General features: G+C 45.5%; 2 protein-coding genes across 2 annotated transcripts in view; one reads left to right on the forward strand and one right to left on the reverse strand.

The window, feature by feature from the left end:
* The window catches only part of GPRC5B (G protein-coupled receptor class C group 5 member B), a 139,763-nt gene extending 129,936 nt beyond the window's left edge, over positions 1-9,827 (forward strand). Inside the window, exon 4 of the mRNA XM_075317992.1 lies at positions 1,340-9,827. Coding sequence (XP_075174107.1) covers positions 1,340-1,393 — 54 coding nt within the window. The 3' untranslated portion in view covers positions 1,394-9,827. The remainder of the gene's footprint in view (positions 1-1,339) is intronic.
* The window catches only part of IQCK (IQ motif containing K), a 157,639-nt gene that overhangs the window by 24,193 nt on the left and 113,293 nt on the right, over positions 1-20,153 (reverse strand). The window lies entirely within an intron of this gene.

Consider the following 20,153-nt stretch of genomic DNA (forward strand, 5'->3'; position numbering starts at 1 on the left):
TATCAGCTTTCTGTCATTATACAACATACACAGAAAGCTGTGGTGTAGGCGGGTTATACACAGCTCAACATCTGTGTTCTTCTAGATCTGCAGCAGAGAAAACTGTGACTCTATCCTAAAGGCGGCGTTACACGCTACGATTTATCTGACGATATGTCGTCAGGTTCAAGGTTTTCGTGACGCACTTTCGTCATCGTTAGCAACGTCGTTGCGTGTGACACCTACGTGCGACTCCGAACGATCACAAATAGGGTGAAAATCATTGATCGCTGACACGTTCAGTTTCAAAATATTGTTCGTCGTTTGGAATGCAGCAGACATATTGCTATGTTTGACACCCTGCCAACGACCAACAACATCCACACGACCGCCTTGGTCAAACAATATATTGTTGAACGATGCAGCGTCGTTTGTGAGATGTGTTCGTGTGACCGCTACAAAACGACCTATGAGCGTTCTCGGCAATCGTAACAACGATCTGGGCGTGTCACATCGCTAACGAGATCGCTAGCGATATCGTTGTGTGTAAAGCAACCTTTACTGTTGCAACCAGTAAGCTAAGGGCCGCTTCACACATCCGGCATTTCACCGGATTGCCAGATCCGTCACACTCCAGTACAGTGTTAATACTGTACAATGGCATCGCGGCAAGCTCCGGTCACATGACAGCATGTGACATGAGGTTGCTGCAATGCCATTGTACTGTATTACACTTTACTAGATTGTGACGGATCCGGCAATCTGGCGAAATGCCGGATGTGTGAAACGTCCCTAAGTGATACATCGCTGGATTCAGAGTTGCTGTCCCTACCTCATGGTGCTGTCAAATTACATAACAAAAACCTGGTGACAGATTCCCTTTAAAGGGTAGCTATGTCCAATAGGTGGTATCAGCAAGACAGCTTTCTTTTTTCTAGAGGAGAGATAATGTGAATAAATTTTGTTCCCCAATGAGCGTTGCCCGGCCTATAGGTATCTCTACACCAGCTGGAGATCTCCACAAGGAGAAGCAGTACCCCAATAGACCATATACGGCTGGGTGATTTACCGGGCTCTGTTATATTTATAACATTTTAGTTTCACTGGTTTCTGCATTTCGTTCCAAAATTGCTGATAATACCAGTACCGTTGCTTTGTGTTACATTGGCTTTTGTCAGCTGTTTCAGCACAAAATGATTATATGTCCCCTAATGTCCATGTGAAGTCAGCACCATGTGTGGAGCTTGGATTACCACCGTGCTGATGCACACATATATCACATTGCCTATGTCTTTACTTAATAGCAGGTCTGTTAAACCATTAATTAGTTTGTCTTGTTCTATCCTATCTTACTTAACAGGATATCCTGCAGTTCATTCTGAATCAGAAAGACGGAGCAAAGAGCCAGGTCTGAGGATGAGCTAAACCATTGGGAGATGTCTACACCTTAGGCCTCTCAATCTGGTGGCCAACATGAAGATTGAAAACATACGAAGAGGAACAATGTCGCATAAACTTTTTCAAGTATTTTCAATAAGAACCCATTTTGGTTGGGTTTTAACAACTGTAAAATGCTCAAGCATGTTCCTGATCTGTCTTGTAAAGCACAAACATATAACATTTGATAGAAAGTCATTACATTGAAAATGTATCTAAACATAACATACAACATACAAAGAGACTCTAGAATGGGTTGTACCTACAGTACGTATTCTATCGAGGTGAAATTTTTAGAATATGTTGGACATTTTTTTTCAGCCCCAACAAGTGGCATAGAGAGACATAAAGCACAAAGAACCTCATACACTCAACTTGTCAGGTGGCATTTGGACATTTCAAAGGTTACTCATCACTGTGTGGCATCGACCAAAGCACCTTCGAGAAGAAAATATTCTTGTAGAATCTTCCTAAAAACTCTGCCATTGGTGAGAATGTCAACGGCTTTCATGTGACTAATGGTGGCCATGAACATAGGCATAAGCTTTTCCAACCTGTGGCTCCAAAGCTGGTGAAAAAATACAACTCCTAGAATGCCTTGATAGCCTAGAGCTGCTGATGCATGATGGGAGATGTAGTTTTCCAATCACTATCGAACCCCAGGTTGGAGATCAATGCATTAGAGCACATGTCCGTCATATGTATAGTTCACACTAACATTTATAGCATTGGCAATGACACTTAAAGAGAATCTGTCACCAGGTTTTTGCTATGTAATCTGAGGACAGCATGCTGTAGGTGTTAATAAACAAAAATCAACTATGCTTCTTATCAGGCTGTGTGCTGTTGTTTACTTAAACTAAAGGCTTTATCTCTTGGTGATTATCATTGCTAGGTCTAGTTGGCACATGCACGCCAATCCGACACGCACCCTTCTGTGAGTGACAATTAACTGTCAACGTGCAATCTCTATTAAGATTGGGCGGAGGCAGTTCTCAGCTCTGCTAACTCTAAAACCTCTGATTATATCAGAACGTCTGCAGCCAGTAATCTAAGTGTTACATGATTGGATTCAGAGTCTCTTTGCCTACATTATGCTGCAAAAACCTGCTGACAGATTCCCTTTAAGACAGACTCATCAGATCAAAATCCATTGACTTCTAAGAATTTTTCCAGCTATTTTTATTATATTAGCTTAAAAAAAGTAAAAAGAATAAAAAAAAATCACATTCCTCCTTTTGGATCCCTCACCCAACCATGATGCTTCCCAATCCCAGCCGGTCTCTGTGCTTCCTTGCAGATGACTACGTTCTTTTTAGTCATGTAACTGCCATAGCTGATTGCAATCCCATTTAGCCACGTGATCGCTGAAGTGGTCATACGGCGAAATGTCATGTGATCACTTGCGGAAAAACAGAGGAACCGTAAAGAAACCTAGGGGCATGGTAACAGGAGAGGCCGGGGATCGGCAAGTATGATTTCTTTCTTCATTTTTTTTAACATTCCAAACTGTTTTCATGATTTCGATTGCCAAATAACCCCATAATTGTAGTGTAAAGTGACTTCAACCTTAACAGGCTCTAAATGGTAGTGTGAATAGAGCTTATTCAGTTGTTTGGCTGGCATCCTCATTGATATATTCCAGAATTTAGGCTTTCAGCAATACCAGTCCAATATGGTTACCCCATCTTGGTCCAGATGTTTGGAGGGCACTGGGCTTAGTAAGAATGGTCAGCTCACCCACATTTTATCCAATGTTTATGGTCAAAAAGAGGATTTATTACATGTGCAGGTCTTTCATAATCATTCTTAGGATTAATGCTGAGACCAATGACTCATTATGATGGAGGCAAACCCCAGAACCAGGATTCTCTGATATTCCTATCCATGCAATGATAATCCCGACCTACAGATGTCTTTTGCAGGCTGTTATAACTGGATGCCATCTGAAAACTTAAAGTGTTTGGTCACCTTAGGAGGATACTAGTTTCCATTAACAAAAGGTATTGGGTGTCAAAAGGATTAAGATCTAAATGTCCGAAGATTCTAGATGTCTATACAAAAGGACTGACGACACTCCCAAAATGCAGTCTGAACAAATACAAAACTGAACATGACATATAATAACAAAAAATAGTTGCACTCGGAAATGCTAAAGCATGCAAACAATGAGTGTAAGACTATAGATATGCATTACTGCTTAAGAAAATCTAGGAAAAAGTTTAGATATTTAGCATACAAAAATGGCCATTTCTATATCTGCCCAATAGCCACGTCAAGGCATATCTCGTTTACTGGGAACCTACACTGAACTGAAGCTTCTTTCTGGGTTAAGCCTTAAGCAGTAATGCATATCTATATTCTTGCATTCATTGTTTGCATGCTTTAGCATTTCAGAGTACAGCTTTGTGATTCTAGATGTCTGGCATACATTTCTCACAAATGGCAGAGTTGGGATGAGGAACTTGTTCTAAAAACTGGAAGCACAATTTCATCTAGGCCTTATCTGTTAAGACTATCTAAGCAACCAATAAGAGTTCACGTTTCTTTACGAAATGAAGTTAAAAAATTAAAGCCGAAATCTGATTGGTTACTAAGACTACTACTTATGTGGCCATTTTGAAGATGTACTATCTGTAAATTCACAAGCAAAAACAATAAAATTGTATTCGTGCCAATGTTCTAAACAGTCATAAGGCATAACACAATGTCAGGTGTAAAACTGATAGTACTATAAAATGATGGCAGCTGAACTGGAATCGCACAAAGGTGAGAACAAACTTATCACATTTACATGACTACAGCGTATTGATGAAATCGTAACATTATAACCTGGTGGATAAAGATATAGGATTAGTTTAGATCCTATAAATGGAGGATTCCTCCAATATACAGGCCTCTGCTTTTTGAAAGTTGGAAGTTCACAGAATCCACTGACGTGATCTATCTATAAGATGTCAGATCAGTTTTGGGTGGATTTTACCTTTAAATAATATTGATGGTAGTTCATAAGGGAATAATGCACACCTTTGATACATAATTTTTTACTACATTCATCTGTATCTTGAGTCATCCGCAGATTCTTCTACCAGGTGAGATCCCAGTGGATACCGGAATACAATAAACCCTAATTTCTGCAATATATCGAGCTAGATGCCTACTTTCTGTTATGAACATGTCATCATGTCTCAAGTGCCAGCCGTGCTTCATCACATCAGAAGATTGTAACTACAGAACATTTTTATTTGCCTTAGTAGATTTGGAGCACTTACTACTCCATTTTGCACTCTTATTGTCTTTTCTGACTTGCCCTTTCGAAAGATGAAAAGTGTCCTTGCTCCGAGATGCCAATGGTCAGTCAGTGAAAAATAGCAATATGTATGACCACACGACCACAAGGACAACCGGTCAGGGCCTACTTGAGATCTGATAAATATGGCACCTTTAGACCCACAATTGTATTTGGGTTCGGTATTGGGCCATATATATGCCCAAATAATGGTATGTGGATATTTCATCTTGGGTTGTGAATACGGGACTAAGTATTTATAGGGGAAACATGGCCCATTATATGGCATCCCACATAGGATTACACAGGTTGCAATTTGTATTGTGCATTGTATTATGGGTTATATACATGAGAGGTTGCAGTGTATGAAATGTGTAGAACTAACAGTGCATAAGATGGTGTATGGGTATGTACTGTAGATTATGTGGCATCTTTGGGTTAAAGGGTTGTCTAGTACTTTTATATTGATGGCCTATCCTTATCCAAATCGGTTAAGGTTCGACACCGGGAACCACTGCCGGATTAGCTGTTTCCAGTGCTGACAGCTGTTGATTTTCGGAGCAGAACAGTAAGGCCCTGTCAAGTACATAGTTGTCACAGTTGGTACTGCATTTGTATAGGGTCGGATGTGCAGTATTTGGCTGCAGCCACTATACAGGTGACGGAGTTGTGCAGTGCTGCTCCACATCTGATCACATCCAGGTGCCACCACAGAGAACAGCTGGGTATTGCACCACCACCGATCTGTTATTGATGACCTATCCTAAGGATAGGCCATCCATATAAAAGTGTCAGACAACACTATCACGTCCAGTCTATAAACTTATGAAGATGTTGAGACTGTTACCCAAGATACCTCATGAGATGTCATACCATCAAACATTCTTGTTACCAAGCTGTGTAATCTTTGGCTATAATATTAGGTACAACAAAATATCCTATTAAAGTGCCAAAACATGGGCCAAAATGTAGCATGCCTCACATGTTGATGGTTCACCTTCCCTTAGAGGTCCCTCCGGACCAAGTGGTAGCTCCAAGAATGAATCATAGGATAAAGTCTAGGATTTCAAAGAGACAGAATGCCTTTTCTGGTCTCCTCTGGAGGTAATCAGACTTACGTAGATACTTTTTTACTTGGACATCATGCTGAGGATGTACAGATACAGACTCTGTTACTGCGTTCTGTAGTATATTACATATCATTAAGGGGTTTCCATGAGTTTCTTTTGGGATAGGTCATCAGTATCAGATTGGTGGGGATCTTCCTCCTGCCACCCCCAGTGATCAGATGATTAAAGGAACCATGATGCTATGTAAGTAGCACAGCTCTGTGCATGGTGTTGTCATGTGATGTTCTTTTCCACACTCATTAGGTGTCATGGCAGTGTCGGGCTCTGTTCACACTGTAGAGCATGACAGGCAACCTGATGTTTCCTAGTTGTTCAGCCAGGGCCGGGCATCGGCTGTTTCATGTGTCCTGTTCCTCAGTCCTGAAGGAGTTAATTTCTGCTGACCTGAGGAACTCTGCTAGGAGCTCAGGTTGCTAATTACCAATCACAGCCGTCTCCTTCCTATATAAGACTCTGGATCCTGTTACTCAGTACCGATAATAGCTCCAGTTTGTGCAGCCATTCCGGTCTTATTGTGGTGATCCAATTTTGGTGATCTGGGATGTGCGGTGTGGAAGTTTCCCAATTGTCAGTTTTCTTCTTCCCTTTTATGTCATTTTCCCCTGTGCACGTATTGTCGCTCATTTATGTTTGATTGCAGTGTGTACGAGTTTTGGGTTTTCCCCTGTTTAGTTGTGGGGTTTGTGACAATGGTCCCGGCTCACCCATTGGGTGGAGGAGGGAGAGGGAAGTTACACCAGGGCTTGGACAGGAGTTAGGGTCACGCTGGTGACTCAGACCTCACTACCATCAAGCGTATCTCTGAGATTAGGGACAGCACAGGGTCCCCAGTCTGAGGGTCACTGTCCAGTCATCCCATACATGACAGGTGTAGTGGCCATGAGTGATACTGCAACCTCCCTCCCGTGCAAGCAAATTTTAAAAATTAAACTCAAGGAAAACCATTAAAGAGGACCAATCGGTATTGTTTTTATTTAATATATATTCCCTTACTGACATGCAGCAGATTGGTGGGCATCTGAACCTCCACTAATCACTCATAAAGCCATTCTGGACGGAAAAAGATGTTAAATAAAACATTAATTATAAGAACCCTTTAAGTTCTTGGTGTAATGGTGCCTGCAGTCACAAGGAGAACTCCAAATATGTGCTCAGCAACTTTTGAGAATGCAGCCCATTAATGTAGTGGGGATCTACATATTGATGATACTATTTCCCAAGGAACAGATCGGGAGCATTCAGACTGTTTCCACTGTGAAAGCAATAGGATTCATTTACTAACATTGCATCTAAGTTCCACAATCCACGTATCACTATATCAGATCACTTGCTTCCATTGTCCTTTTTACATTCATAAAAAATGTTTTTTTGCTAATTGGCTTCAGTACTTGAGTGCAATGTCAGCAGTGTTAGTAAATGAGTGTTAGGTAACGCACACTTTTATTCTCCTCGGGGCTCATGTAATGTTAATGATCATTTAATCAGCCAATTGCCAAAGGTAATGAATAATAAGAATTGTATATATTTTCATATCGCCATTCCATTTTTAAACTGTATGGTATCTCAAATGTTATGATGCTGTTAACAAGCATGTGCATGGCGTATGTTCTTGCACTGTACTCTGGGAACTTCTTGGGAATTGTAATGTTTACCCAAAATACCCAACTTCCAGTAAATGCACTCCTCAACACTGAAATTGAGACATCAAGAAGGAAACTCGTGAAATTATGGAAATGACAGAGTGGATAGACATGTTAGTGATCTGCAAATGCCGAAAAAATGGAAACAACATTTTCAAACATCTGGATTTATTTAGTATTGATTATAAGCATCATACATACCGTGTTTCCCCGAAAATAAGTCCCACCCTGATAATAAGTCCTAGCAGGAATTGTCGGCTTCTTCGGAGTATGGCTTAAATATAAGCCCTACCACAAAAATAAGCCCTAGTCGCGGTTCAATAATGAAGTGTTCACTGCAGTTTAAAAAGATAATACAACCGGACACTTCATTAAAGAAAGCAGACACCCCCAAAAGAGAGAAGACAGCCCCAAAAGAGAGAAGGCATCCCCAAAAGAGAGAAGGCAGCCCCAAAAGAGAGAAGACAGCCCCAAAAGAGAGAAGGCAGCCCCAAAAGAGAGAAGACAGCCCCAAAAGAGAGAAGGCACCCTAAAAGAGAGAAGACAGCCCCAAAAGAGAGAAGACAGCCCCAAAAGAGAGAAGGCAGCCCCAAAAGAGAGAAGGCAGCCCCAAAAGAGAGAAGACAGCCCCAAAAGAGAGAAGGTAGTCCCAAAAGAGAGAAGACAGCCCCAAAAGAGAGAAGGTAGTCCCAAAAGAGAGAAGGCAGCCCCAAAAGAGAGAAGACAGCCCCAAAAGAGAGAATGCAGTCCCAAAAGAGAGAAGACAGCCACAAAAGAGAGAAGACAGCCCCAAAAGAGAGAAGGCAGCCCCAAAAGAGAGAAGACAGCCCCAAAAGAGAGAATGCAGTCCCAAAAGAGAGAAGACAGCCACAAAAGAGAGAAGACAGCCCCAAAAGAGAGAAGGCAGCCCCAAAAGAGAGAAGACAGCCCCAAAAGAGAGAAGAAAGACCCAAAGGAGAGAAGACAGATCCCAATAGCTATAGCTGGCAGGTGCTGACGGTGGATGGGATCTCCTACAGTGATCTGTGTAGCTGTCAGGTTCCTCGCAGTTCCAGTCACACACACACATCGGGTCCTGGATCTCTCCACTCTCTCACACACACATCCGATCACAGTATCATCACACATACACTTCTGATGATACCGTACTGCTTCTGACCGACAGGGAGACCTTGGATGCTGTGGAACGCAAGGTCCTGCAGTGGAACGCATCGAGGACCTGCGATGGAACACATCGAGGACCTGTGGCGGAATGCATCAAGGTGCTGGTCCTTGATGCATTCCACCACAGGTCCTCAATGCATTCCACTACAGGTCCTTGATGCGTTCCACTGCAGGTCCTTGATGCGTTCCACCACAGGTCCTTGATGCATTCCACTGCATGTCCTTGATGCATTCCATAGCGTCGCATGTCCCCTTGCAGCCAGAACCAGTATAATATCACCGAATGTATGTGTGATGTTACTGCGATCAGATGTCTGTGTGTGTGTTTGAAGTGTGAGAGCAGAGGGATGCCGGCCGGAAGCAGGTGAGAACCGCTCTGAAACATACGAGGACCTGTTGGGAGCACTCACTGTAGATCGCAGGAGGACCTGGAAATGACGCAGATATCTGGGGACTGGTAAGTGCGACTCTCCTGCGGCGTGTTTACCTTTTTTGGGGGGTAAACTTACCCCCAACTGGTGTTTTCCCTAAAATAAGCCCTAGTGCATTTTGAGGGGTAAAAATAATATAAGACAGTGTCTTATTATCGCGGAAACATGGTAGGAATCCCAGCGCTTACACACCGTGGATGCTATTAATGAGATTATTAATGATTATTAGAAATGTTTTGCCACAACAACACCAGGTCACATGTTTTTTGTATTACTCTGAGCAGTCTATGTGGTCTAATCATGCTACCATGGCCTGCATTGTCTCCAGACTTGTCTCCCATCGAGCAGCACATCTGGGATGTTATTGCTCGACAATTGCAAAGAGAGCTGCCAGCAGCGGATCTTGATGATTTATGGTCCCAAGTGGATTCAGCGTGGCAGGACATTCCTCAGACAACCATTAATAGCCTCACTGATTTTTTCACGTGTCGCTCATACTCAGTACTGAATAAATCTAAATCGTTTGAACATTTTGTTTCCATTTTGTCATCATTTGCAGATCTCTAACATGTCAATCCATCCTGTGATTCCCATAACTCCATCATTTTTACTTCTTGGTGTTATAATGCTATTGTTGAGGAGTGTGGTTGGAGCATTGTAATTAGGGGGTGTTTTTATTGAAGAATGCTTTTGATTTTGTATAAACACAATGTAAGGGTGATTCTGTGCTATTCATAATAATAAAGATTTTATAGAAGCTGTTTGTGTGATGGAAGATTATTTCTTTCTTTTTTTTTAGTTTCAGGTCAACATTTCATGCATGATCATGGTCAGCAGGTCAAAATCACTATCAACACCAATACTCACATCCTAACTGGCATGAACAGTGTGTGTATATACTGTATGTGCACATTGATATGGATGGTGATTTGGATATTTAGTAAAGATTACTGGGAAGTCTCCAACCTGGATGGCTGAGTTCAGGATACAATTTTACAGAAAAAAAAAAAACTATTCAGAAATGCATCGTATGAACACAGCCTAAAGCGGGCTTTACACGCTACGACATCGCTAAAGCGATGTCGTTGGGGGTCACAGAATTGGTGACGCACATCCGGCCGCATTAGCGATGTTGCTGCGTGTGACACCTATGAGCAATTTTACATCGTCGCAAAAACGTGCAAAATCGCTCATCGGTAACATGGGGGTCCATTCTCAAATATCGTTACTGCAGCAGTAACGAAGTTGTTCCTCGTTCCTGCGGCAGCACACATTGCTCCGTGTGACACCGCAGGAACGAGGAACCTCTCCTTACCTGCCTCCCGTTTGCAATGCGGAAGGAAGGAGGTGGGCGGCATGTTATGTCTCGCTCATCTCCGCCCCTCCGCTTTTATTGGGCGGCGGTTCAGTGACGCTGCTGTGACGTTGCTGTGACGTTGAACAAACCACCCCCTTAGAAAGGAGGCGGTTTGCCGGTCACAGCGACGTTGCTAGGCAGGTAAGTAGTGTGACAGGTCTGGGCGATGTTGTGCGACACAGGCAGCGATTTGCCCGTGTCGCATAACCGATGGGGCGGGAACGCACGCTAGCGATATCGGTACCGATATCGCAGCGTGTAAAGCGGCATTTAGGAAGCATTTACACTAGCTGATAATTGAGATCAAGTGATCCAAGGAACCATCAATCACCCGACAAACTAGAAAAATGCTTGTTTGTTGGCTGAAATGATGATTGCATTTTTTCCTGCTTCATTTTGTGCTTTTTTTTTAGTCATGGCAATCGTTGGGGTTCAGGTGCTGTACCCCCGCGATCACTGTTGGGTCACCAGCTGATGTTGCAGCCAGGACCCAGCTCTTTCTCCTCAGAGCGGTGTCCATGCCGATCCCCTCAGTTTAACCCCCTGAATGCTACAATCAATGTGATCGCAGCATTCAGTAGGCAGGGAAAGGAATTGCTTACCTCTCCCTGGCGAACAGCTCCCTGTAATGTGATCACAGGGACCCAATCCATGCCATGGTAATTCTGGGTTATCACCTTGATAACCCTGGGTTACTGAGCTAATGAGAGCCTCACACACCATGCTGTGTGCACGGTGTGTGAGGCGAAGTACTGCAATATAATCCACTGTAGCGATAAAGCATTGCAGTGGATTAAACAAACACAGAAATAATTGACATGCTGCAACCAAATCTGCAAGGAAAAAAGAAGCAGCGTGTCAGGATTCTCATAGACTCTGCTGGAATGCGTTTTTCCTGCAATATTGATTAAAATCTGCAAGGAAAACGCAAGAAATATAGCATATAGACTTAACAATTCTTCTTTGCAAATAGAAGTGCGGTCAGCCTCTCTAACCAGCTATTAAATGACCACCAATCTGATAACATTAAAGCGGGCTTTACACGCTACGATATCGTTAATGAATTGTCGGGTCAAGTTGTTTGTGACGCACATCCGGCGTCATTAACGATATCGCAGTGTGTGACACTTATGTGCAACCTAAAATGATCGCAAAAGTGGCAAAAATCGTTTACCGCGGAGAGGTCGTCCTAAAACAAAAAATCGTTCTCTTCTAATTAGCGATGTTGTTCCTCGTTCCTGCGGCAGCACACATCACTGTGTGTGACACCGCAGGAGCGAGGAACATCTCCTTACCTGCATCCACTGGCAATGCAGAAGGAAGGAGGTGGGCGGGATGTTACGTCCCACTCATCTCAGCCCCTCCGCTTCTATTGGACGGCTGCCGTGTGACGTCGCTGTGACGCCGCACGACCGGCCCCCTTAGAAAGGAGGCGGATCGCCGGCCATAGCGACGTCGCAGGACAGGTTAAGTGCGTGTGACGGGGTTAAGCGATGTTGTGCGCGACGGGCAGAGATTTGCCCGTGTCGTACAACAGACGGGGGGCGGGTACAATCGCTAGCGAGATCGCAGCGTGTAAAGCCCGCTTTAGTCTTATCTGCAGTTATTCGCCGCAACCAGCCAGTGAAAATGCAGCCGGGACAAAATTAAACTGATCACAAAGAAACAACCTACACAAAGCCGCAGAGATCAGTAGGAAGCCTGGAAGTAGGTGTTCAATTTAACTACAACGCCACCACAGGGGAAATGAAGCATTACACAGGGCCCACTAAAATCAATGGCTTGCCTGTGTAATATAGCATAGTGGATCCCGAGGAGAAATCTGGGATTTCACAATGGCATATAAGAAAATATTTTAGTTGTTTTGTTTCTTTGTCCCATGGGAATTTTTGAACTTCAATTTTACATTTTCCAAGAGTGGCAGCAGTACGGGCGAAGGAGCAAAGGTGTTAAAACGACCAAATAAGTGAATGTGACTGGTCAACTATAAAGAGATATGTAGACCAGTATGAGTGTGATACAGGGGTGCTCAGATTTTGCAATGACTATGACTGGCAAAACCAAAACTCAGGTTCTGCAGTGACGGTGACTGGCAAAACCAAAACTCAGATTCTGCAGTGACGGTGACAGGCAATACCAAACTCAGTTTCTGCAGTGACGGTGACCGGCAAAACCAAAACTCAGATTCTGCAGTGACGGTGACCGGCAAAACCAAAACTCAGGTTCTGCAGTGACGGTGACTGGCAAAACCAAAACTCAGGTTCTGCAGTGACGGTGACTGGCAAAACCAAAACTCAGATTCTGCAGTGATGGTGACAGGCAATACCAAACTCAGTTTCTGCAGTGATGGTGACCGGCAAAACCAAAACTCAGATTCTGCAGTGACGGTGACCGGCAAAACCAAAACTCAGGTTCTGCAGTGACGGTGACTGGCAAAACCAAAACTCAGGTTCTGCAGTGACGGTGACTGGCAAAACCAAAACTCAGGTTCTGCAGTGACGGTGACTGGCAAAACCAAAACTCAGGTTCTGCAGTGACGGTGACCGGCAAAACCAAAACTCAGATTCTGCAGTGACATTGACCGGCAAAACCAAAGCGCCTCTGGGTGGGGTGCCATCATTGGTGCAATTGGGATCCTTTTTTAAGAGTATAGCCTAAAGACCATCTACACATTTGTGACATGCAGTAATGGATGGACTATAGGAATAAAACAGATAAGAAAGTGGCAAGATCTGTAGAGACAGTGAAGATGGACAACACACGTGATGGCTTCATTGAACATAATCCATGATTAGACATGATCATATGGTAAGTCTCTGCCATTCATGCAGTGCAGAAAAGCCTACGAGACGGGCACAAACGTCCTGAGCACAGAGATAAGGTCATGAGGTCAGGAGTAACAGACGGATGGAGAGTCATCTGCATGCAGATGGGATTTAGTGACAAGCAAACTGATTATCTCTCCAAGCTTGAAAGTAAATGAAAATAAGTCCCACAATTAATTTATTTGCACATCCCATATCATAGGCATGATGGTAGTTTGTGGCCACTGCACGGGAGCGGGAATATCCCCTCGTAAGCGAGCTTTACACGCAACGACATCACCAACGAGATGTCGTTGGGGTCACGGAATTCGTGACACACATCCGGCCTCGTTAGCGACCTCGTTGTGTGTGACACCGCAGGAACAACCGGTATCGATCAAAAATACTCACCATATCATTGATCGTTGTCCAGTCGTTCCTATCCCGATTATCGTTGCTGTTGCAGGACGCATTTTGTTCGTCGTTCCTGCGGCAGCTTACATCGCTATGTGTGACACCTCAGGAACGAGGAACAACATCGTACCTGCAGCCGCACGCAATGAGGAAGGAAGGAGGTGGGCGGGATGTTACGGCCGCTCATCTCCGCCCCTCCGCTTCTATTGGGCGGACGCTTAGTGACGCCGCTGTGACGCCGCACGAACCGCCCCCTTAGAAAGGAGGCAGTTCGCCAGCCACAGCAACGTCGCTAGGCAGGTAAGTATAGTGTGACGGGTGTTAGCGATGTTGTGCGCTACGGTCAGCGATTGGCCCGTGACGCACAACCGACGAGGGCGGGTACGCTCGCTAACGATATCGCTGCGTGTAAAGCCCGCTTTACTTGCTAGTATCCACAGATCTTCTTTTGATTAGCCGGCCTGGTGCAACTTCATCGTATGTGCCGTCATTTCAGGCTGGCAAATCGAAAGATGAGTCAAGGATGTCCTCTGGTGTGCACAAATTCTGCCAGTAAAATTGGCATCAAATCCACCAGATGTGGGTTCACCCCCCCCCATACACATTAGATTAAAGCTGAACAACCATGTGTTTGAGGGCCTGAGGACTCACACTCGACAGGTTAGGGCGTGGGAAATAAGGATAGGGCTATTTAAATTTCAATGGCAGCTGTTTTTGCTGCTAACTTCAGGCATTATAAACACATAAACGCACTACCAACACTAGAAATCATGTGTTGGTGGGAGTGAGGAGACATAAATGTGGCCAGCTTAAAGCACCACTCAGGCATTTTTTTTATTTCACCGCTGGAGTGGTGCTTTAAATCTAAAGGGTGCTTTACACGCAACAATATCGTTAACGAGATATCGTTGGGGTCACGTCGTTAGTGACCCACATCTGGCGTGTGACACCTCGGAGCGACAATCACCGATCGCAAAAGCGTCAAAAATCGTTGATCGTTGTCACGTCATCCATTTTCATAATATCATTGGTGGTGCATGCCGCAGGTTGTTCGTCGTTCCTGCGGCATCACACATCGCTACGTGTGACACCACAGGAACGAGGAACAACCTCGTACCTGTGGCAGCCCGCAATGAGGAAGGAAGGAGGTGGGCGGGATGTTCGTCCCGCTCATCTCCGGCCCTCCGCTTCTATTTGGCGGCCGCTTAGTGACGTCGCTTTCGTTAGAAAGGAGGCGGTTCGCCGGCAACAGCGACTTCGCTAGGCAGGTAAGTATGTGTGACGGGTGTTAGCGATGTTGTGCGCCACGGGCAGCGATTTGCCCGTGACGCACAACCGATGGGGGCAGGTATGCTCGATATCGATAGCGATATTGCAGCGGGTAAAGTGCCCTTAAGTCCCTGCACCCAGTTTTATCCCCACCCTCTGGCATCTTCGTCTGTTACCTACACCACTCTGGTTGCTCTTCAGTTTGTGACCTGCCGGAAGCTCCAGTGTGTCAAGGGGTGCACTGAAGTTCACAACTCAATGTAAGTCTATGAGAGCCTCGTTCTCACCTCGTTCTGGCTCTCATAGACTTGTATTGTGCCGTAACTTCAGACTCACGGCCAGTCAGAGGTTATGGGCACAAAATGGCATCGGGGACTGGAGCAAAGCAGAAAATAGGTGAAAACGTCCAAGGGTGATTATAAGATCGGGAACAGGGGACTTAGATTTAAAGCACCACTCCAGCACTGAAAAACAAAAACGCTGGAGTGGATATTCCCTTATGAACTGTGACCACCACAACTAAGCCACTATATACAGCATTCTAGAGAACTGTATATAAGAGCACAGGCCGCTCTGTCTAGCGTAAAAAACACCTTTATAAATACTCACCTAGGGGGCAGTCTGGTCCAATGGGTGTCGCTGCTCTCAGTCCGGCGCAGCTTCTCTTCATGCGATCGCCTTCCTTCTGCCCAGCTCCATGTGCATGACGCGTCCTACGTTACTCACAGAGAGGCCTCCATTGAGCTCCTGCACATGCGCACTTTGATCTGCCAGACTGAGAGCAAAAGCAAAGTACTGTAATGCGCAGGTGCGAGAAAAGGTCAGAGACCGCCCGCGCATGCGCTTTACAGTACTTTGAGCTGTCCTCAGCCGGGTAGATCACAGTGCTCTGGAGCACAATGGAGGCCTCTCTGTGAGAGACGCAGGATACGTCATGCACACAGGGGTGGGCAGGACGACGGCGATTGCACAAGATGCAGTAGGCGACGGACTGAGAGCATTGACGCCCATGAGACCAGACTGCCCCCTAGGTAAGTATAATGAGGCTGCTTTCACACTTACGTCTTTTTCCATCAGTCATAATCCATTTTGTAGAAAAAATACCAAGATATAAGGACCTCATAGTAAATGCTGTAGCTCATTAACTAGATATAAACAATGAAAAAATTGGTAGCCTGATGGCATACGTGAAGAAAGTAATAACACATAGCATGCCATGAAGTCTTTTAAGCTGCTTTTATCATAAAGTGCACGTAAATACAGACAGATAAAGATGGCTAGTGGATTAAAAATCCATAAAAGTGAAAAAGATATACAAAACCCAGAAAAGGAGGTTAGGGGGAAACACAATCCCATGCGGGAGAGGTATACCCACATGTACAGCATAAAGGGTCTCATATACAAAGTAGTAAGGAACATAGTCCTGGTAAATAGGAGACCCCTATATATTAACAATGGTATCTAGTATAGCAATTAGGGTTATAAATACAAAATAGTAAGGATCACAGTCCAACCCTCATATGTTTACAATAGTAGACAGAGGAGATCACATCAAGGCCATTCACTTACAAAGAGTATCAGATACAAAAAGCATGTGTGCAAAAACATTAATAGTGAATAGGCACCTGGAGATCATACCTACTGTCAAATACCAGGGGTACACCAATACTGGAGCATGGGACAGGTCCTGACAAGTGTTTCGCAGGGCTGCTTCAGAAGACCATCTTCTTCTGAAGCAGCCCTGCGAAACACGTGTCAGGATTCCGTCGCCCAAAAGGCTTCCATTATAACACACAATGGACGCCGACGCATCCGTTGCTGTCAGTTTTTTCGCCGCACAGAAAAAGTTACATTCTGCGTTGCTTTGGACCGACGGTCAGTCACTCCACGACTGATCCGTCGCAAAATGGATGCAACGCAAGGCCATCAGTCGAAATCTGTCATTAATACAAATATATGGGAAAAAAATGAATCCTGCATATGATTTTGCAGGATTCAGTTTTTTCTCAAAGCGACGGATTGTGACTTAAGGCCGCTTTATACGCTACGGCATCGCTCAAGCGATCTCGTTGGGGTCACGGAATTTGTGACACACATCCATCCGCTTTAGCGATGTCATTGCATGTGACACCTATGAGTGATTTTGAATCGTCGCAAAAACGTTCAAAATCGCTAATCGGTGACATGGGGGTCCATTCCCAATTATCGTTGCTGCTGCATGTACGATGTAGTTCGTCGTTCCTGCGGCAGCACACATCGCTCCGTGTGACACCGCAGGAACGAGGAACCTCACCTTACCTGCGTCCCGCCGGCAATGCGGATGGAAGGAGGTGGGCGGGATTTTACGTCCCGCTCATCTCCGCCCCTCCGCTTCTATTGGGCGCCCGCTTAGTGACCTTGCTGTGACGCCGCACACACTGCCCCCTTAGAAAGGAGGCGGTTCGCCGGTCACAGCGACGTCGCTAGGCAGGTAAGTAGTGTGACGGGTCTCAGCGATGTTGTACACCACGGGCAGCGATTTGCCAGTGTCGCACAACCGATGGGGGTACGCACGTTAGCAATATTGGTAACGATATTGCAGCGTGTAAAGCGGCCTTTAGGGAAAAAGACGGAAGTGTGAAAGCAGCCTAAAGCTGTTTCTTACATTATACACAGCGGCTTGGACTCTTATATACAGTTTTCTAGAATACTGTATATAAGGGCTCACTGGTGGTGGCCGCAGCTAAAAAGGAAAAAATCAGGTGACCGGTTCCCTTTAAAGAGATTCTGGCAGCACAAAATGACTGTCAAATCAATGCACCCGTAGCATGGCCAAACAATTCTGACACCTGTATAGTCAGAGCAGTCAATTAACCAAGAAGGGAGTTAAGGTGGATGCAAAACAAGGTGATGGGAATATGCGCTGAACTGCTCAGTCATACCAAGGGTGCATTCAGCACCTGCGCTTAGTCAGGTAATTGTGCCGACAGACTCCTATTAAGGGGATTAGGTTAAAATTAATTTGTCCATTAAATCAGCCGATCATTATCTAGTTTGTATTGGAGATTTAGCTTCTACTTCCTCTCCTAAATTGTTAAAGAAAAGAAGTTTTCTGAGTTCTTGGCTGGTCCCTTAGATTGGAGCAGGTGGGTAACAGTGTAAGGCCCGTTTCACACGTCAGAGGCCTTAGGCGTTCACGCGTGTCCGTGATTGCCGCACGGAGACATGTCCATATTTTTCTGGCATGACTGATGTCCCACGGACCATGCAGTGGTGTGGTCCGTGAAACACGTGCCAGAAAAAAACGTGCTTCTAAAATAAAAAGCATTTTAACTCACCCGGCTCCAGCGACGCTCTCTGCAGCCCGTTCTCCCTGCTGCTTCTGAGCCGGCTCATTATTGTCGCGCATATTCATGATGCACGACACAGCCGACCCGGAAGCAGCTGCTGCGGGGGTCAGCGCCAGCCGGATGCTGCACCGCGGGAGCGATCAGCACCATGGAGAGCGGGAGCGGGCGCAGGTGAGTTAATCTCTAAGTGCAATCACGGGCCACGGAGAACGGAGCCCGGATTGCACTTAGACAACCCACGTGTGCCATAATTCACGGCACACGGAGGGACATGTGCGTGTTTTACACGCCAGTGAAAAACGTCAGTGTTTTTCACTGACGTGTGAAACGGGCCTAAAGGCCACGTTTACACGCAACGAGATCGCTAACGAGTTGTCGTTGGGGTCACAGAATTCGTGACGCACATCCGGCCTCGTTAGCTACGTCGTTGCGTGTGACACGTACGAGCGACCTCTAACGATCAAAATTACCTAATCATTGATCGTTGCGTCGTTCAAATCCCAAATATCATTGCTGCTTTTGGACGCAGGTTGTTCGTCGTTCCTGCAGCAGCACACATCGCTATGTGTGACACCCCATGAACGACGAACAACAGCGTACCTGCGTCCTCCGGCAACGAGGTGGGCGTGACTTTCCTGCGGCTGCTCTCCGCCCCTCCGCTTCAATTGGACGCCTGCCGTGTGACGTCGCTGTGACGCTGCACGAACCGCCCCCTTAGAAAAGAGGCTGTTCGCCGGCCACAGCAACGTCGTTAGGCAGGTAAGTATGTGTGACGGGTACTAGCGATATTATGCGCCACGGGCAGTGATTTGCCTGTGACGCACAAACGACGGGGGCGGGTGCGATTGGCAGCGACATCACTAGCGATGTCGCTGCGTATATAGTGGCCTTAAATCACCACCGGAATAAGGGCTCTAACCTATTTCTAGTTGCTGCACAAATCAATGAGGGTAAAAAAAATGGCAATAAAATGGGAATATTTTACTTCAACAATAATTATGTATAAAGTAAAGTGGTTCTGTAAAGGGTACTTAGACGCTGCGACATCGCTAACGATTTATCGTCAGGGTCACTATGTTTGTGACGCACATCCGGCATCGTTAGCGGCATTGCAGCGTGTGACACGTACGAGTGACCTTAAACGATCGCAAAAGAGACAAAAATCATTAGTTTTGGAGAGGTCGTCCAAACACCAAAAATCATTGTCTCGTACGTAGCGATGTTGTTCCTCGTTCCTACAGCAGCTCACATCGCTGTGTGTGACACCGCAGGAGCGACGAACATCTCCTTACCTGCCTCCACCGGCAATGAGGAAGGAAGGAGGTGGGCGGCTTGTTACGTCCCGCTCATCTCCGCCCCTCCACTTCTAATGGCCGGCCGCATAGTGACGCCGCAGTGACGTCGCTATGATGCCAAACGCACCTCCCGCTTGAGGGAGGGACTGTTCGGCGGTCACAGCGACGTCGCTGACAAGGTATGTGCGTGTGACGCTGCCGTTGCGATAAAGTTCGCTACGGCAGCAATCACCACATATCTCTGGAACGATGGGGCGGGTGCTATCGCGCTCGACATCGCTAGCAATCGCTAGCGATGTCGCAGCGTGTAAAGTACCCTTAAGATTGGACAAAATTAGGGCAAAGGCAGGGGTAATATACTCATTATTTACCTTCTGAAACACCTACCAGTCCATCTCTAGTTCTCCATTACTCCCTGAGTCTTTACTAACATGGCAGCAGAAGCCACATCCCATCTACAACATACTGCAGACAATCATCCCTGGGCTGAGTAGTCATGCTAATGTAGACGGTACAGTTGTCAAGTGTTGTGCACAGTGACATACGCTGCGGTAGTGCTGAAGCATCAGGGGCTTGAAAAGGTAAGTCATTGTTTTGATTGTTTTACATTATTGC

This window comes from Anomaloglossus baeobatrachus, chromosome 7, assembly GCF_048569485.1.
Source record: "Anomaloglossus baeobatrachus isolate aAnoBae1 chromosome 7, aAnoBae1.hap1, whole genome shotgun sequence".
In the NCBI taxonomy this organism is placed as follows: domain Eukaryota; kingdom Metazoa; phylum Chordata; class Amphibia; order Anura; family Aromobatidae; genus Anomaloglossus; species Anomaloglossus baeobatrachus.